At 39.9% G+C, this 27,938-nt stretch overlaps 2 protein-coding genes across 7 annotated transcripts; both read right to left on the reverse strand.

Annotated features, from left to right (window-relative positions):
* Positions 1-1,311: 1,311 nt before the first annotated feature.
* LOC143881318 (Chaperone DnaJ-domain superfamily protein) lies at positions 1,312-17,259 on the reverse strand. Its single transcript, XM_077384322.1, has 10 exons — positions 17,100-17,259; positions 12,821-13,730; positions 12,387-12,516; positions 11,822-12,282; positions 11,592-11,672; positions 11,398-11,496; positions 3,403-3,561; positions 3,189-3,275; positions 2,810-2,881; positions 1,312-2,091 (listed from the first exon to the last, which is right to left on the reverse strand). The coding sequence occupies exons 2-10, from the start codon at positions 13,625-13,627 to the stop codon at positions 1,795-1,797; spliced, it is 2,193 nt and encodes a 730-aa protein (XP_077240437.1). The 5' UTR covers positions 13,628-13,730; positions 17,100-17,259; the 3' UTR covers positions 1,312-1,794.
* Positions 17,260-19,320: 2,061 nt separating this feature from the next.
* LOC143881319 (mediator of RNA polymerase II transcription subunit 15a-like) lies at positions 19,321-27,875 on the reverse strand. Of its 6 annotated transcripts, XM_077384327.1 has the most exons (7): positions 27,437-27,875; positions 23,107-23,363; positions 22,790-23,031; positions 20,953-21,306; positions 20,055-20,240; positions 19,890-19,978; positions 19,321-19,804 (listed from the first exon to the last, which is right to left on the reverse strand). In XM_077384327.1, the coding sequence occupies exons 2-7, from the start codon at positions 23,132-23,134 to the stop codon at positions 19,636-19,638; spliced, it is 1,068 nt and encodes a 355-aa protein (XP_077240442.1). In that variant the 5' UTR covers positions 23,135-23,363; positions 27,437-27,875; the 3' UTR covers positions 19,321-19,635. The 6 variants fall into 6 exon arrangements, with proteins under 6 accessions (XP_077240442.1, XP_077240439.1, XP_077240440.1 ...); XM_077384324.1 differs by having other exon boundaries at positions 22,790-23,363; positions 27,516-27,875; XM_077384325.1 differs by having other exon boundaries at positions 22,790-23,294.
* Positions 27,876-27,938: the final 63 nt, after the last annotated feature.

Raw genomic sequence — 27,938 nt, forward strand, 5'->3', positions numbered from 1 at the left:
CAGAAGGGCTCGGACGGACAGGATATGACGCGTTCGCTAGAAGACAAAAGTCTGCCCGGCCGAGCCGCCCAGAAGGCTTAGCCGGACAGGATATGACGCGTTCGCTAGAAGACAAAATTCTGCCCGGCCGAGCCGCCCAGAAGGCTTAGCCGGACAGGATATGACGCGTTCGCTAGAAGACAAAATTCTGCCCGGCCGAGCCTCCCAGAAGGCTCGGACGGACAGACCTCCAATGCAAATTCTGCACGGCCGAGCCGCCCAGAAGGGCTCGGCCGGACAGACCTCCAGTGCAAATCCTGCCCGGCCGAGCCGCCCAGAAGGGCTTGGATTTATGGCAGTAAGCTTTCTTGCTTCTCCAAGCCGTCATAAATGGCTCGGAGAACCAGGGGGCAACTGATGGGGTCCAAAATCTGCAACCAATCGGCTGTTGACACGTGACCCTCACAGGGACCACTGCAAAGCCAACACCTGTCCCTGCTAGGTATGACACCTGGACCAATCGGGGACTTCCACCTGCCCCTCCTAGGTATGAGACCTGGTCCATACAGGGGCTACCACCTGTCCTGGACAGGTGGCTCAGAACCACTATAAATAGCCTTCACTTGTGCTAAGGTGAGGGATCTGAGATCAAAACCCTAAGCTTTTTGCTCTGACATTGCTCTGCACTCCTGCTCATACTGACTTGAGTGTCGAAGCGCCCGTCCGGAGCACCACTCCGGGTTGGTCTTCTGACCCTTTGTATCCTTGTCTGTGCTTGTGCAGCACAGGACTCCATTAGCCCTTCAGCTGTGGCTTGCCAGATTAGCCCTTTCGGCCCTACCATAACCTGTTACCAATTTTAAACCTAACACATTTAAAGAGCTGTCAAAGGTTATTACGGTTCCCAAAAAGCTCTCACAAGTCACAAGTCGAATAAAAAAAAAGGAACAGGCTACGCAATTATTAAAACATGGTTGTGCCAATATCAGTAGCCTTTTTGAAAATATGCCCAAAATTTTTTTTTATATAAATTTATGTATTATTGCAACGCTGCTGCTTGCACGTAAGACCGACCAACTAAGACACTCCTATGGGGACAGTCCTATTTGAAATGGATTGCGACAGAGACACAGGGAGTAGGATCCGAAGAACACCAATGGATAAGGAATTTGAATGGATCGTAGCTAAGACATAAGTGGATCCAAATCTGATCCAACCGATATGGGATTTTAATGGTCGTGACCAAGACAAGTGGATCCATTGACACCCATAACCATGTAATATTTGCACTCCTCTAATCACCCAAAAACTTGTCTATTTTCATGAGGGATGTCAATGAACAGACTTAATTTTTTTATTTTTATTTATTTGTGCTAGTAAAAGAGTTCATATGCAAGAACAGTAAAACATTTTGGGCCCCCTACAAGGTTTGTGGCATTGTGCGTAGGAGAGACTCCATGTATGGGCGCCAATCATCGTTTCCTAGAAAATTATTACAGGGTTGCTTTATCTGCCAATGTATTTATAAACTACATAAGTATAACTGGATGATATTAGAAGGGAAAAAATCGCCTATACAAAACTTTATAGCGAGAATCACGAAGGAAAACAGAGCTTATTAAGGCCTTTTTTGCAGCCACGTAAATGCATTGACTGATTCTTCCTTTTAAAAGGGTTAATAACTTTCAACATTCTCATGGTGTGGACATGGATATATATTTTGTTACCTTAATAGCTCAATCAAAGTTGAGCTCTCGTACGACCTCAGAGCTCGCCTGAAAATCCACAAGTTGAGACACAAGGAAATATGTATGCTCACCATTGCTTCTTTCCCTTCTTCTTTTTCTTCCCACTAGTGCTCTTGGAAGAACTACCAGTTCTGGCAGAAGGGCTCTCGGTTGACGGGTTGCTGGCTTCGAATATTCCCGACTGCACTGCGTTCTGCAGCCACTCGAAGAATTCCTCCTCTTTCATGCTCTCATCCATGTTGGCACTCGGCATTCCGCCACTTTTGTGGGCCGAAGAAGTCCCCTTAGCGTTATTGTGCTTGGCAGTGACGCTGGTGTTGACATGAAAGCTCGGCTTGTGGGTGTTGGCAGGACATCGCATGCCCTGTGTAAGAACCCCCATAGATATGAATAGTGAGCAGGACAAAATGCATCTGTCAATTTAGCTACAGTATCTCCTATGTCCTACTCTACCATTTGATTAATGTAGTACGCCTGAAAGTACTAACCCACATCACATGAACATATGCTTTTGTAATAAACGAAAGGACTAATTCGTATTGACTTAAAGGTTTTGTGTGTGGGCCCTCTCTAACTTGACCTTTTCAACATCAACAAAGAAAGAAAAGTTCATCCAGTGATGAATTTTATCTTTTTGATATACTTTTCATTATATTTATAGTTTTTTTTTTTCTAATGATAAATACTTACAGTTTTATACTAAGAAAAAAAGGTTCTACAATCCTCTCAATGAAGAGCCAACAAGAGAGTCAACATTGGATTATTCTTTATCGGGATTTGCTAGGGACCATCGCAGAAGGCATTTCACGGACAGGCTGTTGCATGAGAGAGCAGCCACCTCATGAATAAAGACAAAATCTGTTGAAAAGTGAGCCTATGTGGCTGCTCTCTCATGTGACAGCCAGTCCGCAAAATGCCTTCTTCGATGGTCCCTAGCAAATCCCTTCTTTATCTTTGGGTAAAAATTTCAGGCTAAATTTAAATATGAATTTGACACTGAACGCATGTTAATATGGAAGTGATTTCGACCTTTGAATAATTCAATGCATCATTTACAATGGAAATTAGATGCAACTAATTACCTGGCAAATAAACCATTCTGTTGCATCATATATCCTGCTTTCTGCGCAAACATATGCAGAGGGTGCATCTACCTGTAAAAAACAACAATGTACTAATGCCAATAAAAAGAGTTATCTCCTTATTAATAAGGTAAAGAACATATTTCTATCATTGAATAATCTCTGGTGACAATGGGCTATCAGGTTTCATGACGTTAAGACGTATGATGGTTAATACCCCTCAAGTGGATTAATTGCACCGGAACTAGTAATTAGGGCACTGCTAAAGAGCTTTTCTGGTACTACTCACACAATTTCCATTATTCCTAGATGGAAAGCAACTACTTAAAAAAGTTTTTTTCCCTGAAGAGAACTTGAAGGCAATTCACAAATCAAATACCTTTTGCAACAATCCGAATAAAAAAGGATGAAAAGATTGTTCAACCCATCCATCTCCATCTTTAGCTTGGTGGAAATCGTTACAATCCTACAAAGCACAATGTCCATCTGGAAATATCAGATAAAAGCTACCCAACTGTTTGCTTAATATCTTTCATCATTGTGTAGAAATATGATGTTACACGAAGAGATGCAAAGTAAAAGAAAAAGGAAACCTGGCACCATCTTGCGCGCGATTTAGATCTCTCTGTAAGAGCCCAGATGTGAAAATTGTCACACTTTTTGCAGGCTATTCTTCTGGAATCTCCATGAGGGTCTTCATCATCAGCCTCAAAATGAGCAAAGCCAGAAGCAAATATACCATTCTGTCCGTTCTGAAGAACCAAGTGAACTTTGAATGCTCAAATAAGGTAAAATAGAAGTGAAAATTTAAATTGGGGACCAGTGTAATTGAAAATAATGAAAAGAACAGAAAAGGAAACAAATTAAACAACAGACAGGCATCAGAGGATTCTGGATTGTAACATATTTTGTGTTTCTCACTGTAGTACGCACACTGTTCCTTATTTGGGCCTCTCTATGTGTATGTTTTGCTTCTTGGGTTTGGGAAAACAGTAACGGAAAAAGATGGCTGACAAATACAATCAAGGTTCAGGAGCTGAAAAACAAGGGCAATCTATTATTAGAGCTACCACATGAGGCTGAAGGATAAGCTTAAGGGAGGCATCTTAGGTTATTTAGGTGGTCTTAGATTCACATGAAAAATTACAAGGAATCCATAAATTGAAGGTGGGAGACAGGTGGAAAATGATTAACCACTTTAAAACCTTCAATCAAGCCTAAACTCGCTGCTCTAATAAATATACTTCCTTGTTTGGGATGCTATGGTTACTCCTTGTCCTTGTGTTAAGGCATTTTGTAAGACGATGATGGCAAGCAAATCAAACAAGTGATACGTTTTTTAGTAGATGAGAATTTGGTTTGTATGCACTTTGTGTAGGAAAGTGGAATTTTCAAATTGTATTTCACTCATTTCAAGTGGCATGCAAGATTTGGTCCGCTCTTCTAAAGTGTGTTAAAATTTCAAGGAAGTTTCCAGCTTCTATGGTGCATCCCCTCATTGGATGTTCAAAGCTCCTTTCAGCAACTTAGGAAATGGAATGAAAGAAATAGAAAGCATTTTTAATTTTTATGGTAAAGCTCCTTTCAAAGCTACCTAGGTGCTCAGAAGGAAAAGAGCATGTGGATGCCTCAGCTGAATACTTGTGCTGAATTAGAAGTTATTCCGTGAGTATTCCATGGTCAGATAGGATTTAGCAAGGTCGAGTCCTCCTCCCATAAATTCCATGAAGTTAAATTTAATGGGCGTTCTCATGGAAACCTGGATCTTACTGAGATTAGTTGCATTTTCAGAAATGCTACAGGAGATTCTTCATCAACAACCATCAAAATTGTAAATAAAGAAGAAAACCCCGTTGAACTTCTGAATACACCTTCATGACAATAGTTCACCGATGTAGAAAATTATGACATTAAAATACAGGGATGCCACTAAAAGACAAGGTTTACTCCATCTAAAAAACTTAGGGCATGTTCGGCAAGGCTTCTCATTCTCACCCGATTAAACAGGCGAGAAACAGAGTGATGAGAATCTTTAGAGACGGTTATTTATCGCTTTGTAGAATCCTATCTTTTAGTCGAAAAAGTAGGCAAACTTTTAGAAACGGACCTTAGTGGGTCACACAGCTGAACGGGATTTTTGAGATTTTTTTTGGCTTTCGTCATTCTCCACCCCTAAAAAAGGGGAAAATCCCATAAAAGAATAGTTGCCGAACACGCCCTTACTCTCCAAACCTATCCTCCTTTAGTACACACACTCCAAAAGTCCTAGCCCACATGTCGACAAGACTTGTCTAAAATTTACTTTACAAAGGATCATTGGCTTATGATGACACTAAAATACAGGGATGCCACTAAAATACAGGGTTTACTCCATCTCAAAAACTTATCCTCCTTTAGTATACACACTCCAAAAGTCCTAGCCCACATGTCGACAAGACTTGTCTAAAAACCACTTTACAAAGGATCATTGGCTTATCTTTGCTATACCTTGACCATAGCCCATAGGTGGTATTCACAATGACGACTCCAACGAGGATTTGACTCCCCTTAAAAATGACCCATGGGAATGGAGAAATAATCTCCCCTTGCCCCAATTTCATCCTCAGAAGTAAAAAAATTGTCTTCATAAAGGCTATCCACCAAGCTAATAAAATAAAAGCCCATAAATCCATTGTCATCCTCCTGTTTCATTCCATCCTTAAACTATCGTAGGAATGTGAAATTTGTTAAATATATCCTAGCGGTATATGGGACAACTCTGGAAAGCTATGACTACCTAACATATGATCGATCTGGATCTTCAATTTGGCAACCTATTATACTTGATCTTTGGTAACATTGGAGGTAACTTTTTGACAATGAGAATGTCCAAGACTCCAATCGATCCAGACCAGTGCTTCTTTGCCATTTTGAAGCAACTGGAACGATAGAAACTAATGACTAATTGCTTCAATGGGTCCACTCGTAGCAGTGTATGGGACATTAGAAGGGAAGTTTAAGAGAGGATGCCATCCTCCCCAGTTTGATGTGGCCCAAGGGAGGAGAAGTAGAAAAAAGAGAGGAAAAGAGAAGAAATGGAAGAAGAATAAAAGAAGGGAAGGGGAAGAGATTAAAAGAAAGAGAGAGAAGACAAGAAATTAGAGGGGAGAGGAGAAGAAGAATAAGGGAAGAGAAAGAGAAGAAGAAGAGGGATAGGGGAGAATCTCTGTTCTCAATTCATTAATTCATCATCAAAATCTAAAAACCCTAATAAAAGAAGCCTATATATATAGGCAATTAAAATACCTTGAAATAAAGTAACATGAAAAATAAAGTCCCTAAAAACTAAAACCTGAAAATAAAAATCCTAGAAACTCAATGACATGGAAATAAAAATCCTAAAGCTCTAAGGGCAAATGTACCACTTATTGGGCCAGCAATACGCATCATTTTCCCCTTGTTGAAAAGAACTCGCCTCGAGTTAGTCCACCTGGATCAAATATATAAATGACCCACTCCAGTAGTAGAAGTAAAAGACCATCGATGTCATACATCCACCTAATAGAGATTGCTACAAGCAATCCATCCCTACAAGTGCGGCGGGATGCGGAAATAGTAATCCTAATCAGCCCAATCATCTGCTGAAACATACAGGTGATCTCACTCGTGCTAGGTGTAACATCCATAAGCAATACCATGTCCACATAAACAATATCTATCAATAACTCCTCTGTGCATGCACAGTTTTGCAATCTGCTCAATTGGCTCAAAGATATGGAATCCTCCGCAATGTGCTCTCGATCATCCATCTCTGGTAGTGGCTCATCGGTCAGGACACTCGCCTCTGACTCATGACATGACTGTGCTCTGTTGACTCTGTCGATGGGTCAATCTCGCGTGGCCAAGCCTCAATATCTACCTCGACTGTGGAAGTGTCAAGCTCACTCTCTAGATGCTCGGCTGTCGACTTTGACGGAATCTCGGAATCATGATACTCATCGATGTCAGCCTCATCAACAATAGCATCTGACCAAGCACTGAAAATAACCATGTCTGGCTCTAAGACAATGGCCTCTGACAGACCACTAGCATTATCAACAGGGGAAGAAGGAAATGGGTAGGCTAAGCATGAATTCCTGATGGTCGTGGCCTCCCTGGGAACCTTAAGCCCAAGATGCTTGTTAATGTGATTCAAAGTTGCTTTCATATCAGCTATCATGTCTGAGTGCTGATCCAAATAGCTTGAATGCATCGTTCCCAGTCTCCTCGGGGTTGGACTTGTCTTTGCCTCTGATGATATCGACAATAAGCCTTTTGAGCATATACCTTTGCAAACTCATCACAGACATCTTCCATCGACTAAAACAAAGCATGCCTAAGTCACCGCGTTCTCGCAAGAAGTGTCTCCATTTTACCTTGGCATCTCTACATATTGTATCCTTCACTTGACGAATGGTCATTTGATGATCATAACCATAGTACTTATGGTCATGGTTTTAAATTTCGGCCGAAACGAAAATCCACATTGAGTCGGAAAAGTACCAAACTTCGCCGAAACGTTTCGGAAATTTCGGCCGAAACGTTTCGTTTTAGTGAAATTTTGGAAATTTTGGTGAAACGTTTCGGTGAAGTACAATTTCGAAAATTTCGGTGAAACGTTTCGGAAATTTCGGTGAAATTTTTATAAGACTTCGTCCGAAATTTCGTACCGAAACCGAAACGTTTCGATTTCGCTGATGACAGAAACCGAAACCGAGATTTAAAACCTTGCTTATGGTATGCATTAAGAGCCTCGATCCATTGTAGGCACACAACATCGTAATCTCCATAGCGATAGTAGTAGGCATCGGAACCATAGAAATATGGGATCCATAGTGCACTCATTGTGGGGTGAATCAATGTCTCATGGCCCCAAATGGAATCTGTGAAAATCAGCCGTCAGATCTGTCCGTGATATCGAAAGGAACACAATGCCTTTCGCAGATCTCAAATCGGACTCACGGATAGCCTGGATAAGCGGTCGGACCAAAACCGACGGATGAGAAAAGTTGCACGAAGTAGTAGCTGCACTCTCGCTATGAGCTGCTGAGAATATGCCTGGTAGACTCTTCAAGTCGTCCTTATCAACTCTCGTGTTGACAACGAGATCAAATTCCGTGTGGAAATGTCAAGATCGAGGAGAGAAAATGAGATGGAGAGAGGAGAGAGAAAGTGTAGAGAGAGAAAATTCTGATTTTTTTCTTTTCCTTTCTGAGTTACTTTAACAGATCAAATCTGTTAAGCAAACAATATAATGGGGTGCCATAGGGAAAAGGGGGGTCGAATTTGTAAGCCACTTAATCTATGGAGGTGCCTAAAGGGAAAAGTGGGGGTGTGATTTAAGGTAAGTTACCTCTATTGTGTTGTCAATCTCACCGTTACCAAATGTGCATAGAGTTAACTTTTATGTCTGCAACAACCGCTGGTGCTTCAAAGAATAATAATAGGGGCCCACTTTATTGCTTATATATTGCTTGTTTCAGAAGGAAACTCCCCTGCACTGTACCTTTTATGCCTATCCTTTACTTGCCTTTATTTTCTATAGCTATACTTATCTCTTGCCCTTTTTCCTCTACTGAATGATACGTGTATAAACTTGCCTTTCTTTTTTACAGCTGGTGACCGACTAAAAAAGGGTAAGTTCAAAGCTTGTTCATCCACCGAATGAAAGTTGCCTTCTGTTCAAAGATAACCCAAAAAAAAAAAAAAAAAACTCAATGAATACGAACCCGTCGGAGGTGCTGCTTTCCAGAAAAACCCAGATGACGGTGTTGCGGCGGCCGGGGATGATCGAGTGGCCATAGTTGTTGGTGCTAGCCGATGAAGATACAAACTTGCTTGCGTTCTGCTAGAAAATCGCGCATGAAGACTACTGATGCAGAGACGCTTGCGCTTACGGCGTGGAAGCTCAAATACATGCCGATGTTGTAGGGGAAGCTTAAGTGGAAGGTTCGGGTAAGCTGATGGGTTTCAGGCTGCGAAGGACTGATGGGTGTGGTTTTCTTGGGTTTTCAAGGCCGGAAAGAGTGTGGCTTTTTAATTGGTTCAGGGCTGATTGTGGTTGGTTAGATACGGTTCACAAATGAATGGTGTGGCTGATCTTGGAATTGTGGATGTTGGGGTAAACAGTGGGGTATGTAAGGGATTGGTTTTGCTGAAATAAAAGAAGCCCAAAAGGGATATAGGGAACTGGTGTGGGTAGGTTTTAGGCTGTGGGCTCTGATGATATAGGAAAAAGAAAGAGAGTAGAGAAAGAAAGAGAGGCAAGGAGAAAAAGAGAGACGTAGAGAAAAAGAGCGATGGGGAGAGAGAAATAGAGCTAGAATCATGGGATCTTTTGCTCTGATACCAAACTGATGTGGCCAAAGGGAGAAGCAGAAAAAAGAGGGGAAGAGAAAGAAAAGGAAGAAGAATAGAAGAAGGGAAGGGGAAGAGATTAGAAGAAAGAGAGAGAGAAGAGAAGAAATTAGAGGAGAGAGGAGAAGAATAATAAGGGAAGAAGAGAAAGAGAAGAAGAAGAGGGATAGGGGAGAATCTCTGTTCTCAATTCATTATTTCATCATCAAAATCTAAAAACCCTAATACAAGAAGCCTATATAGGCAATTAAAATACCTTGAAATAAAGTAGGGATGCCAATTTCACCCGTGAAAATGGGGATCCGCCCCCACACGGGGGCAGGGATTGGAGCGGGGGCGGGACGAGGATGGGGATGGGCCCGCCCGGCCCGGCCCCGCCCATTTTAATATGCAAGCCATTATCAATATCCTCTTATTTTAGTAATGTTTTAGTATTTTTTTGTTAACAGTAAATATTTCTTTTAGGTTAGTGATATTGGCACTACCATATTTTGATAAGTGCACAAACACGGCTTGTCTTTTTCTTTTTTATGGGCGTTAAAAAGCTTTTTTGAGGTGAGTATTTTTTGAACGGGGCGGGGATGGGGACTCCCCGCCATCCCCAAAGCGGGGACGGGGACTGGGAATGCAACATCTGGCCCGCCCCGCTCCGCCCCGTTGCCAGCCCTAAAATAAAGTAACATGAAAAATAAAATCTCTAAAAACTAAAACCTGAAAATAAAAATCCTAAAAGCTCTAATGGGCAAATATGCCAATTATTGGGCCTGCAGTACGCATCACAGTTTCAGGAGGTTCTTTTCAGGAGCTTTACCGAGACTCGGACACGGTTTAGCAAGGAACATGTTGATGCCATTCAGGCCCCAGGTCAATTGGTTCTCATCACTAATTGATTTATTATGTAGAGGGGTGATGGAGCTAATAGAGGAATCCAGGCCAAGCAGGTTATGGTGCCATTTTTCTTTCAACTGGAAGCAATTACTTTGGAGGCCCATTGTGAGAAGCTGAATATATGGAGGCTAACACCAAGTGTTGAAGATGTTCAAGGGATGTATGGTATGTGACTTTAAAACGGATGACAGTTGGAGGCTCCCACTAATTGTTACGATGGGATAAGAAAGAGGAGAATATCCACGAAGGATTTCCAAGCTGTTCAAGAGATCTTGGACTTAGTAGACAGTTGAGAGCTTCAGGGAGGATTACATTGTGCACATCTAAACGAAAGCAATTGAACCATGATCAATAGTCTGGCTAACAAAGGAGTTGAATTCTTCCATCTCTTATGTAGGACTTGACCTTCCTTAGGATGGAGGTTGGTTTATTGCGAAACTCCTTTATTAGCAATCAATGTCGAATTATTGCAAAAAATGGGATGGCTTTCATGTCCCCTTCCAACCATTCCGGGGAACACAAATATGAACAGTAAAATAAATGTGGCAATTTCTCTTAGAAGCAGGAATCTTCCCCCATGGGTGCCGCTCCCACTCCTGCCCCCACCGCTGAACCGTGATTCGGCGCTCCTTAGGAAGGAGCTTCCAAGAGTGTGACCGCGTGACGCTCCCAACTAGATGAGTGCGAGCCCGCGACGCTCCCAACCTCTTGGTGGCTCCATCTACGCAGGTATCTTCGCAATCCGGCCCATCCACCTCCTCAAAGTACTTCATTGGAGTAAGCACAAAGGCGTCTTCAAAAGGCACAGGGAAAGAAGCTATGAAAATAAAGATGGTTATAAATTACTTTTTTTTGGTAGGTAAGCTGGGATTGAACCTCTGACCTCAAGGTGGAAGACCAAAGCCTTAACCATTGAGCTAGAGGTTCAATCCCATTGTTAGAAATTACTAGATGTACTTAAATTTAGAAAGATATATATGAAGATGATTAGAAATTACTATTTTTTTTATGTACTTGAATTTTGAAAGATATATAAAGAATATATTACATAAACACTCCCATGGCGCTCCCGACCTTAGACTCTTCTACACCACCAAGCTTCCCTGCCCCTGCCCCTGCTCCTGCCTCCGCCCCCGCTTCATGCTTCTAAGCAATTACTACTTTAGAAAAACTCAATTTGATATCGTGAAATGAACAAGCCAACTTCTTGGCCCTGGTGCTTTTTGGTTTTGCTTTTTTAATAAAATTCATCATTTCAAAAAAGAGTACTTGAAGAAGAGTAAATGACAACGGCTGAAAAAAAGGGACTTGGAAAAAAAGCACACCTTTTGAGAAGCACCTTGAAACCTCCGGAAATAGTTCAGTAGCTCCTCCCTCCTCAGTTCGTCGTCATAAGCTTTCCGCTTAAAAGAATCAAGCAGAACCTGGAAATGGAGTTTCCATTTTCTACGTGACGTGAACTTAGAAAATTGATGAGTTCATTTAACAGGGAAAACAACTTTAAAATAAAAAAATGTACCTCATATGCATTTTGAAGTTTCTTGAAGGCTTCTACAGCCTTCTCGTTCCCCATATTTTTATCAGGATGGACCAGCATTGCCTGGAGAACCAAATTACAGAAATTCAAATATGTGAACCATAAAAAAAGCCAAGTGCATAATGATGATAACAAATAATTCAAGCAGGTCAGAATAAGGACAATTGACATATATGTACCTACGAAATTCTCATAAGAGAGGAGATAAGTACCTTTTTCCTGTACTCCCGCTTGAGTAAAGAAACATCTATGTTCTCATAACGGGACAAGCCCAGTGCTGAATAGTGATCATTACAGTTTAACAGCCGAACAACCTCATCTTCGGATGTTAACTCTGTGTCGGCTCCACTGGTCGAAGGAACTCCTGGGTTACGCTCTTCTGATCTCCCAGAAGCAGTTCCAAAGGCATCATCTGATTGTGAAGCATGCCCAGGCTCGCCATAGAAGTGACCTGGTCTATCTCGGGTTTGCCCCGATTGTTCTGGGGAATTATTGGATCTATGCTCATTTATGTTATTTTTTAGGAAGTGTACCAGAACATCACTCGAAATGAAAGATAAATTTATCCCCAGAAGCAAACCAAGCCATCCAACATATCCTTTCGCGCAATACATAGAATATGCAGTGGTGATAAAGAGTGCAAGGCGTTCATGGCTCAAAGCGAATGTAACACCTGCACGTGAAAGCAGCATCAAATATCAGCAACCTTCACCAAGGAGTTGAGCAGCAAATAAGAAATGAATGCTCCCCAAGCTCAAAGAAAGGTGGAGTGAGAACCTCCAACAAAGATGAAAGACCCTGTTGTCCAAAAACTGCCATACATCCACAAGAATATGGTTGCAAAGATGGCAACTACGAGAATTGTCAATGTGAAACCAATGAAAAGTGCCACTAAACCAGCTGCTGCCTGGATCATTCAGAAATTTAACAAAGTAAGAGTAGAGAAAATTGTAACTGTAAAGCCTATGATTTTGGCAATATGGACCTTCCAGTGAATGATCCAGCATGTTGAATAAAAAATAAAGGTCACGGAGCTCAGAATACATGGAAGATAAAAACGGGTTCATTCATTCGCCAGCCATATGGTTCCACAACAACAATATAGATCCACCATCAACAATTAACATCCCAATGCTCAGAGTCCAACATATTAACTAGAAGCATCTAAGAAAGCGAATAAAATATAGCAATACAAGAGTGGCAGAACTCACCATCACTAGAAGAAACTTCAAAATCCCTATCATTGCAATAACTGAGAGAACACTGCACCAAATAACCATGAAAAAAGATGTCGTCCCCATGCGTAGTAAGGAATCAAGGCCCCTAAGACTGCAGTCCAACCAAACCATGGATAGAAGCAGCATTAACTTCCCAAAATGTACAAGCCACCTCAAAATAATAGGATATGCATGCTCAGTCTTGAGACGGACATAGTCACGCACACCAAATAAAATGGTTGTTAAAGTAGCAAACAATGGCTTCTGCTTTTCAAGCCACCCGGTAGCAACTTTCAAGATGGACAAAGCTGAATCTCCTAAACTTCTAGCAGCCACTGCTTCCGAAGAACCAGAATCGTTCATCATATCTTCGGCAGGCAAACCATGCCCTAAGCAGCCAGTGCTAATGTTTGAGTTTCTTGAATCACGATTACTTTCAGGTGATATTCCATCGTCCCCATCATCTCTCAACTCAGAAGCATTTCCCTCAGTATCTCTTGAACCTGGTGTTCTATTATCCCCTGACTTCTCTTTGATAGAGACGTTAAGAGATCTTTGGTTGTTTTTCTTGCCATCTCCTGAATATTTTTTCTTATTTATTCTCTCTCCTGAAGGACTGCTTGGCCTGCACTGGCGATTAACATTTGGAAGCTCATCTTCACCAATGAAATCTCCCTCGTACGCTTTTACCTTTTCCTTTTTCTCTTGTAAAGATTCACCCGCTGACCCTGAAACTGTAAATTTTGGTTTTGATGCATTGCGATCTAAGCCATTTCTCTGTTGGTTTCCCTTTCGAGCCATGATATAAAATGTTGATTTGCACTAAAATGGATCAATTAATCAACTTTCTGATACCCTCGTGGAATTCATGTGTTAATAATTAACTTCCACAGGAGAAGTCATCCTGTTTGTCCAGATGGATGACTGTTAGATTCTATAAGTCAAAGATTCATGCTTATAGCTAAAGCAACAGAGAGTGGGCAAATATAATCACCAGCATTTGTGCTGATTAGAAAAGGTAAGCATATAAAGGATGAGAATCAAACATGTACCATATGTTGCTAACAAAAATTAACATAATGCCTCATCAAATGAAACTGTTGAACAAAACCAAATGTAATGCGGATAATATATTTCGTGAATGCAGAGAGCTGAACAATAGACATGCTATGCCACCTCTATAACATCAAACTTACAAATAACTAAGGAGTTCTGCAAATACTTGGCAACATTATAAGGACCATAATCAGTTGGCAAGTGAAAAGCATCAGTGCTATAAGATGCCTTGGTAAACATGTAATACCTCCAAAAAGGACAAATACACGAACTGCCAGCAACAACATTGACAAGCATAAAGCCTGTAATCTAAAACAAGTATTGACAGTTAAAATGTCTACACAAGGAACTTCAAGACTCCGAAATAAGAGAAGTTAGTTTGATTTACAAATCCTGATTCTAATATTTATGCATGCCTTGAACAAAGGGAAACTCAATTTCTGGAAAGTAAAGAACTTAAAATATATAGAGACAACCGTTGATTACCATCCAAATAAGCAGTCGAGAACATAAATTCAAAAGATCCAGCTGAAGGAAGAAAAGATCATTTGAAATGACCAACTACAACCTTTATCCAAATGTTTGAGAACTCAAAAGTTAAACTAAGGAGATGTTGAGAATTCACTATGAAGTATACTAGGCAATGAAAAAGGAGTGTCACTTAAGAACTTTAGTAATCAACTTATCTATACTAGCACCTTGTTGGCTAACCACAATTTGCAGGGATTTTCATCAACTCTCTTTCATTTTCATTATTACAAGTGGAATCGTTTCACCTAATACGTGAACACTTCACATCTTTCGTTTTTACATCTCTCACCTATCAAATTTCCAGTAAAAATCATCATACAAGAAACCGTACGGAGAGGGCTTTCTTGCAGTGGAGCATACCTTTCATAACCACATGGCTGCATAGTGCAACTACTGGTATACAACAGGTACAAAATAGTTTCCTCTTTCAACTCCACTTCCAGCAGTCACAATCACAATCCAATATATTGTCATTTTATATTGTTCAATTAATGTGATAGATTAAGTACCCAAAGCATTGTATAAACACACAATCAAATTGCTTTGAAAGCACAGTGAGATCCATATCACGAATTAGAGATATTTACACACATGCCATGCTGAGGTGGAACTCAAACCTCAAACCCTTGCGTAGAGGAGTTCCAGTAGTTACAAAAACCCATATGCAAGTCAGCAACGAAGGTGCAGGAACATGCTTCAAAAATCTTCAATTATGCGCATCCAATTGAATGCAGTTGAGAGCTAGATTTGCGCAGAATATGGGTTGCAGAAAGGCATATCTACCCTGCTCCTATCTAGAGTTGCCTCTTTTTGTGGGCAGGTCACGTAAGGGCCTATGGACCCTGCGATTGAAAAAGTGGAGCGAGTGCTCTCTCCATGGAAAAGTAGGATCCCGTTTATTAAAGAAAATATTTGTCTTCGGAATTTCTCAGGAAGTGTATATCTCGAGAGATATTATATTTTTTTTGGTTACTTTTGGGTTTATATCGGGAAAAAACTGGAAAAAATAAAATAATTAAATATGTATAATTTAAGGAAAATAAAAATATGGAAAAATTACCGTGACAGGTTTCCCAATACGGAAAAGTGACCCTACTCGGTCAAGTAGATAAGCTTATCTACTATGTCGGGTTAAAAACAGTGGGGACCCACATTGTTTGGGTGATCCAAACCATTCATTTGAAAGGCCCTTACCTAGATAGGGTGTCCACAAAAAATCAGATCCATAGGATCATCCTAACCCATCCAAAAATGGAGGGGAAAAAATGGGCAGAATTGTGACAAACAGTGTCTGTCCATTTTTTCCATGAAAATTATCTAAATGATTCATTAGCCGACCCCAACTAGTTTGGGACAAAGGCTTAGTTGAGTTAAGTTGAGTTGTCGAGTTAAGGTCAATGCTGTGGATGCACACTCTGTAGGCTACAACATAGGGGGCTTTGATAAGCTTCATTACACAATCTCATACATTAAAAGTGTGTTAAATTTCACAAAAGCCGGGATGGCTTAATGGTATTGCTTGGCATTTGGGTGCTACATCAACAAAACCCCTTGTTTGGTTGCCAATATGGCATTGAAATCCCTGGAGACTCCCATGGGTGTCTCCTGGCTAATAATTGCATGTCTGGTGATTTGTCACCCTTGTCCCCTCCCTATGATATCCGAGCCAAATTCCACAAAAGGTAGAATTTCGCTTGGATTTCCTCGGAATAATGCTCTCTCTCTCTCTCTCTCTCTCTCTCTCTCTCTCTCTCTCTCTCTCTCTCTCTCTCTCTCTCTACCCCCTACTACTACTCTACGAGGTTGACAACCAAACACTACTTACCACTACTCGGATCCAATGCTTGTCTCCTACTTGTTGACTACTTATTCCACTACTCTCCGAGCCTATGCCGCACAACCAAACAAGGTTCAAATGCTGGTTGGCGATTAAGAACATTGCAATATGAAAATTGGCATTTCTAAAAGGTACGCATGTACAAGATGCATCAAGAGAGTGTAACCGGAATCACTAATATCACGGGGGTCACTGATTTTATCAAAATTGTTGATCAGGACACGGAATCGAATTACTTGGGAACATATTAACACTTGATGAATCCTCCCGTGATTTACAACAGTTCAAGCAGGAACCAACCAGGCTTAATCTATAAGAAAGGATTTCCTACACCCAAAGCTATGTAAAACAAAGAAAGTAGTTTGGAGATGTAGATCATAGACATCCATATGAGAAAGGATTTCCTACATACAAAAGTGCTATCTGCCATTGTTAGTTCAGGTTATGGGGACCCTAATTATTAGACTAAACTCTCATTAAGCCAGTAATCCGACAGTAGTCTAGTGAAAAGAAGTAGATTCATGTGGATATCACACAGATATCTCAACATTTTGACATACAAGTTATATACGTCAACAAAGATTCGTGCATCAAAGGAAAACCAGAGAAGAAGAAATTTACAATAGCAGGGAAAACGAATGGATGATCAAACCCCTAAATTTTACAATTTCAGCAGAAACCCAATTGTCGTGATGTAGAATAAAGCCGACCCAGATGAGAATATGATAAATTGGTGAGAAAAGATGATGATCAGAGACGTAAACAGTGAAGAAATAAGGAAACCATATGCCAAAATCTTGGAAAATAGAAGATTTAACATTCAAAGCAGAAATGGAAAAAGAAAAATACCTCAATCAGAGCTGATGCATGAAGGTGAGTAGAGAGAGAGAGAGAGAGATGGAAATCAGAGGTAGAGAAGATGAGGGAGTTAGAGGAGAGGAGGATCAGATGGTTTTGGGGAAACAAGGCCGAGTTTTTGCTGAGGCAGCCAAGCGTCGTCCATCAGGTTATTTATTTATCAAATAGCTTCAACATTCGGGAGATTAAATCCGCAACCCCTGTTTTAATAACGCCACTCCTCTCTTTATTTTAGCTATTACAAGTTTACAACATGTTCCAATTCCCAAAAATCTATCAATAGCCACTCAGAAGTGTGTAAAACTCAAATGAGAAAGTAATGCCGTATAAAAAAAGGAGTGCGGATATCATCTATACAGTGATGTATTCAATAAAAATGACATGCGTTTGTGTTGTAATGGAAAATCCTTGTCTTACCTCGAGGTATGTATAATAAGAGACAGGCAAGGAAGACATGGGGTTGAGGACACTCAGTGAGTTGAATCACTCAATTCACACGAGTAAAGCAATGTTCTTGAGATAAAGATGTGTGAGTCTGATTCGATTACTACTCGTCATTCTATGACTTGGGTGTCATGAGTGGAACAATAGCTTTGTAAAATTAGATTACCATGTGGCTTACAGCCCAAATTACCTAGAAGAAGAATAAGAAGTCAACACTCATAATTAAGTGGCAAGTAATGTCTAAAAAAAATCATCTGAGTCAACTCGATTGTAGTCCTAGCTGGTGAATCAATCTTAATCTTGGGTTCACCAAATGGGCTATTGGTTTCTAACTTCTCAAAAATATATGAAGCCTCTTTTGAGGTGTTTCTATGATAGTAGAGAGATCATCCATGAAGCTTTGTTTTTTATTAGCTTTAGAGTGCAAGCTAGGAAGTTGGTCGCTCTAATTGGCTAAAACATGGAGCCTTAAGAATAGTCATGGGGTCCAAATTTTAGGTGAGGAGACTATGGTTTCAAATGAATGGGGACAATTGCTCTTTTCCCCATCATTCATTCCCATATTTAATCTTCAAAAAGGTCTGTATATCCATCTTTAGTAGTTGACTCTCTCTCTCACACACACACAAACACATTTTTGAGATATTATATGATGAAAGGTCAATCATCCCATCCTTCATATTTGATCCAACAGCAGCTCACTTTTTGAGGAGCTGTTGTTGGATCAAATATCGAGGGTGGCACCTTTACCTAACCACCTTTGTGTTCATCAGTTCATACGCCCTTTCATCATACAATTTCTCCACATATTTAATCTTCGAAAAGGTTGATCTTCAGAAGTTGAGGCTTCTTTGGATTCACCATAAGGCCAACACCTTCTTTTTTTCGTTTCTTGGGGTTATATGTGCACTGAACTTTCACAAGAGTAGGAGATGATAATATGTGACACTTTTTCATTTGTGAATCTAAAGGGCTATTTGGATGTACTAAACGCTTTTATCAAGAAAATTTTTTCACTGGAAAATGAAATTGTCAGTATTTGGCAAACTTATTTTCCTTGATTTTTTCCCCAAATTGAAAGGTTTCTGTGTTTTCTAGGAAAAATTGGAAACTCACTAGACCCTGGATTTTTTTTCCCCAAAATTTTGTTTTCCCTGGATCCAAATACTCCCTACACATCATGCGGGCCCCACGATGAACCACCCAAACATGATCTTTGAAAACTGATAGTCTTTTAAAATAAAAGTTGGCACGTGGCCCACATTGAACAAGTAAAACAATTCTAATAGGACGGTTGGGGTCATCAAATTGGTGGCAGCTATGACAGTACAAGATCATTTCATGACAAGCCAGTTCCATCACTCCCACCTATTGGGTTTAGAAAAGTTTGTACATTCCCAATAACTAAAAGCTAAAATTAGTTTGATCTGAACCATTCATTTGTTGGTCCCTGATGGTAGATAGGCCGTGCCCCAAAAATCTTCTCCGTAAGAGTATTCTAACACTCCAATTTATGTAAGTTCTTCTATACAGCCAGTTTTTTTAAATTTCCAAGCTGTCCATTTAACACCAAATTCACTAATTGGCTAGGATCATGCGACAAAGATGATTTTTGGCACGGCACATCTGCAGAGAGATCCAAGAAATGAAGGGTTTAGATCATCCCAAACATGTGGGCCCCACTTTACTATTTGATGTCCATGTACACCCAAGGAAATACAAACCCGCACAATATTAAATCCCACATAACCTAATGTAGACAAATAAAGAAAGAGAAGCCTGATGCAAAACTATACAGACAAATAAATGCACCACATGTCGTAATTACAATAGCTCATTAGCTTCTGTGGACAGGGCCCTGTTTGAACCCAATGAATCAAATGGTTCTCTATCTTTGCCTGTACAAATTATGAACACCCCTGTGTGTGGTTCAATCCACAACTAAACTCGACATAGCCACATCCAAATCACTATTGTTGGTTTTTAAAAAATCAACAGAGATGGGCAGTTAAAGCTAATAAGGTGTACCATATCGGCAATGGCATACTCAGGCGCCAATACAGCTTTCCCAAGTACCATATCTTCAGCTGAAGCTGCCTCCTCCATTCCTTTGAGCATATTCAGCAATGACCTTGCGGACACAGACGTCCCAGGTCCTTGCCATCTCACCCAAAGACATGGGCAGCGAAAGCTTCCGAAGGGATATGCAGAACCTTGACTTTGCCTTTATCGCAAGATCATCAAACTCCGTACTGTCATTTTATATGATCAAAATTCATGTCAGGAAGAGAAAGTAATTTATATGGGGAAATACAAAAGCTGGAATGGCACTCTCACCTAGATTGAACTGCCAACTTGTCTAAGAGAATAGGAGAGCAATTTGGATAGTTTTCAGGAATGAGTAACCGTAAGGGTGAGATTGGGGACTGAACAAACCAAGATACAGAATCAACACCATGTGGGCACACATTTAAGTGTCATGAATGTACTAACTGAGCTTACCATTTGCACTGAAGCATAGTGTGACTTAAAGTTTGGACTGACGGCCACAGCACTCAAGGAACACTTGACAACAGCCCCTTCACCTTTAGTGGCCATTGAATCAATAGCATCTTCACTGATCTCCACCACTGTATTGATTAGCCGCTGGTTTATTTCCCCGATCTCATCCAGAAGTGCATGGTTAGCCTGCAACAAGAGACAGAAATACCATCAGTCGTGTAGACGGAGCAGCAATTGTTGGGGCACAACCAATATTTTCCCATAATATACATGAAAGAGATAAGTATCATGAGAGACAAAAGAAAATGGGTCTATGATTTTCTCCCCGCCTTTCGGTTTAAAAGCCAACAACATCGGATGCACTTAAACTTCTTGTTCTAAGACACAAAGTAATGATTTCCACAATTAATCAATTATCGAGTTATCATTATATCCCATATAATTATGCCATGGTCTGAAACACAGCAAAGCCTGCAGTGCACACGTGGTACAAAAGAACTGTTAGCATTTGGCGATGCTAATACATAGTTGACGAGCATGTCCGCATGACAAAATATATTAAAAACTTGAATCTTTTATGGTTTGTTATATATATATATATATATATATATATATATATATATATATATATATATATATGAGGAAACTGTTGGTGAGGCAATTAACTTCTCCGCCCTTGGGCTGGAAGTTATTTCTTTTATATGATGGTTATCCTTATGGTCCTAAGGTAGGATTCAACCAACGATCAATCTTAAGGCTATTAGGCACTTGGAACTTCTTAAAATGGCTTTTGCCTGGAGAGAATTTTGTAGCACAAATGTTGTAACCACATGGACAATCTAGCAAGGCAGATCTCTCATAAAGAAGAAACGTAACAGACTATCAAAAAATTTCATACCTCGACTATTTGCCTCTTGATCCTAGACGTTGCAATTAACTCTGAATCAGAGGTTTCGAGACTATTTAATTGCTTAAAGCTGTCATTCTCACTACCAGATGATGAAAGAGCATTCAAAAGAATGGCACTTGTGTGCCACCTAATTTTCTTTGTTGCAGCACTTCCATCTTGTGATATGAAGTTCCTTGCTTGCAAACGACACTTTGCCACAGCCACCAAATCTTTACCAACAGCAGCTCTAGATCCATTACCAGGTGCAGATCCTTCTATCATGTCGATCATACTCACGATAGCACCAATATCACTGACAGATGAACTAAATGTCTTAGGTGACATTGTCTTTACCTGAAAAGGCTGAATCATTGTTAGTGTTCATATGAATCCTTTAATGTACAGAAATATATTGTATAGTGTGTACTAAAATTAACTTCTAACATCCAAAATTGAAACACTGGTTTGGTTAATTACATTAAAAAGAATTATGAATGAGTAAATCTAGAATACATAACGACAGATCACAAAGATTCAAAAGAAATAAATTTTCTTTAATACATATGGTATGGTAATTCAGCATCTTTAGTTAGTTCAAACCACACCTTACAAATGCTGATAAATATGAGGTGCCAAGGCACCCTCATTAAGTCCATTACAACTTACATCATTCAACAATAGATTACTTAAATATATATTCAGAATAACAATCACAGAAAAATGCAAGAGAGTTATCCTCAACAAAATCTACGAAGAATCATGTTCTAGCACCGTCATGAATGAATGAGTCAAAGGTTGACCAATGCTTGGCGCTACAATGGAAAAACGTATGTTCACGAGTCTGAGACATGCACACATGTGCTATATATGAGAGGACATCAAGAGTACCAGGAAAATGACAGAGAGTGAAGAACCTTTTCTTGTCATGATTGAGGGACAATCCAACACGGGGAGTAGTCAGAGTTTCCATACCTAACGTTGAATATTGCTGCAGCAAGATATCAATCTTTAAAGTTGTTCTATGGTTTGACCAAGCATGATATAGTTATTTACAACATCAGGGTTTACATCTATTATCAGAAGGTACTTGTGAAAATGAAGTTCGTCGATGAAGGTGAAGGATGGATGGGAGTATCCATTATTTGACATTTGGGTATCAGGTACTCTGACAATTTGTGTGTCACTTGTGAAACATCAACTGGATTTCAGATTCACTAGTGAAAATGAAGGATGGATGAAGGTGAAGGTACTTGTGAAACTGTTCTGCACTGTTTTCACTAAATTTCATATGGATTTCAGATTCATGTTATTATCAGATTTTAAATTGCTGCTTGTTTAGAATAGTCACTTTTAAATTGCCTTACCTAAAATAGTAAGGCCACTAGAAATAATTCCCAGCAGTTCTATTCATTTTATATTTAGTTTGCTAAGCTACTTCCCAGTTCCCTTCTAGTGGACTTAGGACACCTAGTGCACATCGTGTTTAGAAATCTGTTAAAATTTGTATTGACCATCTGGAGGCTGATATCCCCACTCATCCATTTGGACTGATTAAACTAGTAACCAATTACAACCGCATTTGAATTTACCTCCCATTACTAATTTCAAACTCAATCATTCAAAGTTTCAAATTATACTAGTTTTCAGAAAGCAACACGAATAAGTGTAACAACAATTACTGGAGCATTGTCAAACAGAAAAGAAAAACAACTTACTACAAAATCAGCTAAAAAAGAAGCAATGAAAAACATCGACTACATTTGCCTAACCACTTTAATGAAAAACATCGACTACATTTGCCTAATCACTCTCATACAAAGCCAATTAAAAAAACATTTTGACTAACCACTTTAATTAAGCGGTCTAAAGGCCGTTCCATTTCACTACATTTGCCAGAAAACACTGTGGGTGCAGTACTCTGGTGTCCATCTACAGCAGTAAACTCTGGGCGCAAGGGGGAGGCAGAGATCTCAGGTGTACCAATAGCAAAAGATTGAGATTGGGCTGGTGCAAGAGCTGATTGTTGATGTCCAATGCTTCTAGTATTTAAGATTGATGAATTACCAGAAAACTGCTTCTCAGGATCCCCTGTAATGGTGAACGGGGTCAAGGGACTGGAAGGCGATGGAACAATGAAGGGGGAGTTAGCAGTAAGCGCATTACCTTGTGCCACAAGGGGAGGATATATCATTTTCCAAGGATAATTGTCCCTTACGTTTACACCATGCCAAGCTCATCACCATCACCAATATAATACGTAGTATATGAGATGAGTCTATGAGCCCTTATGATTGCTCACTCCTTTCTGGATTCACCCAATTCATGGGACTTTTCTGAGTTCACTCCTTATGCTTCAATTGAATTTCGAGATTTGGAGAATGGGATCCAATTAGGACTCATAAATATTCATTCATCACTATCTAAAGCAAAGGCAAGACCATAAACAACCCAACATCCAAATCCATAAATGTGCAATCATAAACACATAGGAAAATAAAGAAATTCAGCAGAATAATACAATTTATAATAAGTGGCCATTAACATTTTTTGAATGGTACAGAAGAAAATAAGGAACAAGATGATAGAGAAAAGGGAAAGAATGAGTTAATTCGATGAAACTCAGGCCTCCAATGAGTTAATTTGAGGAAACTCAGCCTCCAATATGCTAACCGCACTAAATTTGATTATTCCTTGCTCAATATCCACATGGCATCTGCATTATATTGAAATTAGTGGAAGCAAAATAAGGAAATAGAAATGAGCAGAATAGAAAAAGAAAATAATGAAACCTAATATAAGATGGCAATAACATAAATAAGGAAAGTATCTAAATAAGAAAATTTATTTCTAACATTCCCCCACCCTAAAATTCAACCTTGTCCCCAAGGTTGGAGATTGATCTTGTGCAAAACTTTTCAAATCTCTTCTCTCTGCTCTTCTTTTTTCTTTCTCCCTCCTTCTGGCCTTTTCTTTGTCTTATAATTAGTCACCATTTTGCGAGTTGAGGCTACTCCAATTGCAAACTTATCCTATCATGCTGTTCATCAAAGCTTCTTTGATGTATTTTTTTAGATTGATTCACGGATGGTTTCAAGTGAGGGTCTTCTCTATAGCATTGGAAAGGTTGAGAGGCATGACAAATTTTTCGGAACCATTAACCCTTTCTTTTGTGGCCTTTTACTTTTTCTTCGATCTGATTTGTTTCTCTTTTCTTCTTTCCTCTCTTTTTTTTGTTTTGCCTTTTCTTTTTTATTGTGCAAGTCTTCTCGACGGTGCTCTCGCTGAACTCTTCACTTAGAGGTTCTTCTAACTTCGCACCAGGTGACGGTGTCATCACCTGAGGAGGATTGGGATTTTTAGAAAGAAATTCTCTAAACATCCTTTGCAAATTTTTCTTTGAGGGTTCGGGTTCTTGATTCAAGTCACGATTCGAACTTCTCATACCTCGCATCCAACCTCGCTTCCGAGGATTGTTCTTCTGGAGATGATCCATTCTTACTTCCCGGAGTCATGGAATAAGCCTTTTGATCCCTCTTTCTTTTGAAGGCATGTAAGAGGCATCCAACAAGAAACCGCTTTGATACCAACTTGATTGAATACCATTCTATCAGAAAAGAAAATAGGGAAGAAGATGATAGAGAAAAGGGAAAGAATGAATTAATTCGAGGAAATTCAGGCCTCCAATGAGTTAATTCGAGGAAACTCAGCCTCCAATATGCTAACTGCACTAAATTTGATTATTCCTTTTCTGAATAGCCATACGGCATCTACATTATATAGAAATTGAAGAAAGTAGTATATGAAACATAAATCAGCAGAGTAGGAAAAGAGAATTAAGGAAACCTACTAGAATATGGAATTAACATAAAAAGGCTTTTTTTTAAGCCTCTACAAGGGGGTTATCAACTCTCTAGGGAGGGGGGGAGCTTCTATCAGGGGGTTATCAATTCTCTGAATGGGGGTTATAGGCAGACATTAACAAGTAAAAAAATAGAGTTATCAACTCTCTAAAGGGGGTTTTTCCAAGTCTCTAAAGAGGGGTTCTCAAGTCCAAGAAGGGCTTATCAAGTAGCTAAATGGAGGTTATCAACTCTTTAGGGGAGTTTGAAGCCTCTATAAGGGGGTTATCACGTCTCTAAAGAGGGTTATCAATTCTCTGAAGGGGGTTAGAAGCAGACGTCTCTAAAGGGGGTTATCAGGCAGCTAAATGGGGGTCATCAGTTCACAAAGAGGGGTTCTCAAGGGTTTATCAACTCCAAAGCAGGGGTTATGTAGTCTCTAAAGGGGGTTTTCAAGTGGGGTTATCAAGTCACTCCGAACGGGTTATATCGAAAACATCCGGAAACCCTATTCGTTATCTTCTTCTTCCTCCCACATACACCAGACACACCATAAATATTATGAAAAAACAGATTCTCATTACCAGATGAAAGATATGCTTAAAAATTTATTAAAAAAAGAGAGCAAAACCTTAAAAAACTAAAAAAAAGCTCAAATAATAGAGTTACCGTGAGGAGGACGATAACCTTTCGACAGGAAAACTTCTCTGGAGGTAGCACACGCCGGCGAAAGTCGTAATCCCGGAGGGACGAAGGTGAAAAGGAAAGGAAAAAAGGTGAAATGGGAAGAGAAAAGGGGCGGGAACGATGAAAATAGTGGCGCCCCACACATCAAAACAGTAGGTGTAAATAGTGGCCCCAGTGCAAAATGGTGGACCCTAACATGCTCCAACAACCATTTTGGTATTCCCAATGTATCCCATAGTGCATATACACTATATACATTGTATATATCATTTCAATGCATCCAATGCCACGAAACTAGTTCGTGTGGGCGTGTATAACATGTTACTTTTGCAAAAGGGCATTTTGGTAATTTTATCTGTCAGAAAATGTAAATCGTCCCTTGTTGGTAACCTTTTAAATTGATGGGATCCGTTGAAAATTCAATAGAAAGTATGTCCCCCATCGGTCATTTTTCCATCTAAATAAAGAAAATTGCTTCTAACATAAGGTACATGTTTACATTAACCCAGGAATGCACAGAATAAGCACCCACAATGCATTTAAAAGCATGGAATTTCTCTAAGAATACTCTGAAATTTGATGACAAGAAAATAGAGTGCTTCTGAAAGCATGTGCTGAGGCCATAGTGGGTCCGAACCAGCACTTTTCACAGAATATACCACCTTCCACAGTTTATTCTTGCGAGCATATACCCATATCTGTCTTTTGCCGACTAGAAAAACAAAATCCTCAGTTTGGCTTATTGGGACAGCACTTTGTATGAATTCCCTACAGCAAAGACTCACTATCTGCCAAAACCCATTCCTCTCTCACATAATCCTTCAACACCCATATATCCATCCAAACCTTTGAAATCTGAACACACACCTTTCTAACTCCAGAACATAAACCTGCTGTGATTTTTATTTTTCCAAACTTCATTAAAATTTCACCAGGCAGCTGAATCTCTCTCCAAACTTTATTACTCAAATCAAGCACAAGTATATGCGAATACCGCCTGACCGATAACCAATGGAGCGAATCACAAGCAAAAACGACTTGCTTACTGCTCATATAAGTCATCACTTCTTCATCCCAAGATGTATCAAACCTTGTCCAGACATTGGTCTCTGAATAAAAAACCAGGCATATCAATCAATTGTCTCGACTCGACGGATAAAAATCCACCAAAATAACACGGTATTTCTGAGTGGATGGATGAAAAACCAACCCAACAAGGGTAGTTTCATCACTGACTAGAGTCATGGGCCACAATTCTCTAGTTTTAGGAAGCAATTTGAGCTCTCTAGTCACTGGATTACAAACATAATAAGGAGACTCCCTCCCGCGCCCCCGCCCCCCCCACACACACACACACCCACCCACCACACCACACATAATGACGAAGGGAGTGTGAGAGCGGCAACACCAAGATGAGATCAACACAAGAAGCGACTAAAATAATCTCGTGGGGGTTTGAAAACCCATGCCACGGTTCGGAGGAAAGCTCAAGCACCTTCACCCACGTGAAAGAGCCAATGCTCTCTTCACAAGAGATGTCCCAAAAATAAACTTTATTCAATCTCTCTTTCTTTCCTCATGCCATTACATAATATAAAGATCCAAACCTAAGAATAGCAACCCTAAATACTTTCCTAACAATTATTCTTCATCTTCTATCTAAAGCAACATAAATAAATGCAAGAAATATCTCAAAGACAATCCTAAAATAGCAATCCCGTAATAGACACTTACCATATCCTAAGACTACCTATAACAAACCCCACCCCACCCCCCCAAACCCCACCCCACCCCCCTTTTTGTTTGCTTTTTTGGGCATGTTAGAGCAACACCGCAACCCATTACAAGAAGCTCTGACCTTCACATGATGGTTCAAGAAATCCAATGAGAAGTTGGAAATACCACTAAATTGATCCACAGGCAAAGTCAGAGTTATTATATAGAGATTTTGCAGAGTATAGTAATACCATATAGAATGGTTGGATGTTATTTCATTGTAGAGTTGAATGAAGTAGTTATCACAAAGAAATCCACACCACCACGTACAGACGACTTTGAATCTGAAGAGAGATTTAACAGGCAATCTGGTATCTGAACTGTATCGTTTGAATCTGAAGAGAGATTTAACAGGCAATCTGGTATCTGAACTGTATCGTGAAACCCCTATTGGATGAACTCATCTTCTCAAAAATTAGTTTTTCCTTAAGGGATTTTTCTGCTTTTTTAGTTGCGTTGCTTAGAATGAGAGAAGAGAAAAGATCCCGAAAATCCCCTCTTGGCTACTCGATCAGCAAATCTGATTTCCCGCTTTTCACCTTCTATTTCCACTCAAAATTGATTCTCTCGTTACTCCCTTTCCGCCCATCTAATCCTTGAATAAAATAAGGGAATTGCTAGGACCATCGCAGAAGGCATTTCTCGCCTGCGCTGTTGTATGTGAGAGCAGCCACACAGGCTCAGATTTTGTCT

The sequence above is a fragment of the Tasmannia lanceolata genome, unplaced genomic scaffold (assembly GCF_043159265.1).
Source record: "Tasmannia lanceolata isolate RefF3 unplaced genomic scaffold, GAP_Taslan_0.1 ptg000007l, whole genome shotgun sequence".
NCBI lineage: Eukaryota > Viridiplantae > Streptophyta > Magnoliopsida > Canellales > Winteraceae > Tasmannia > Tasmannia lanceolata.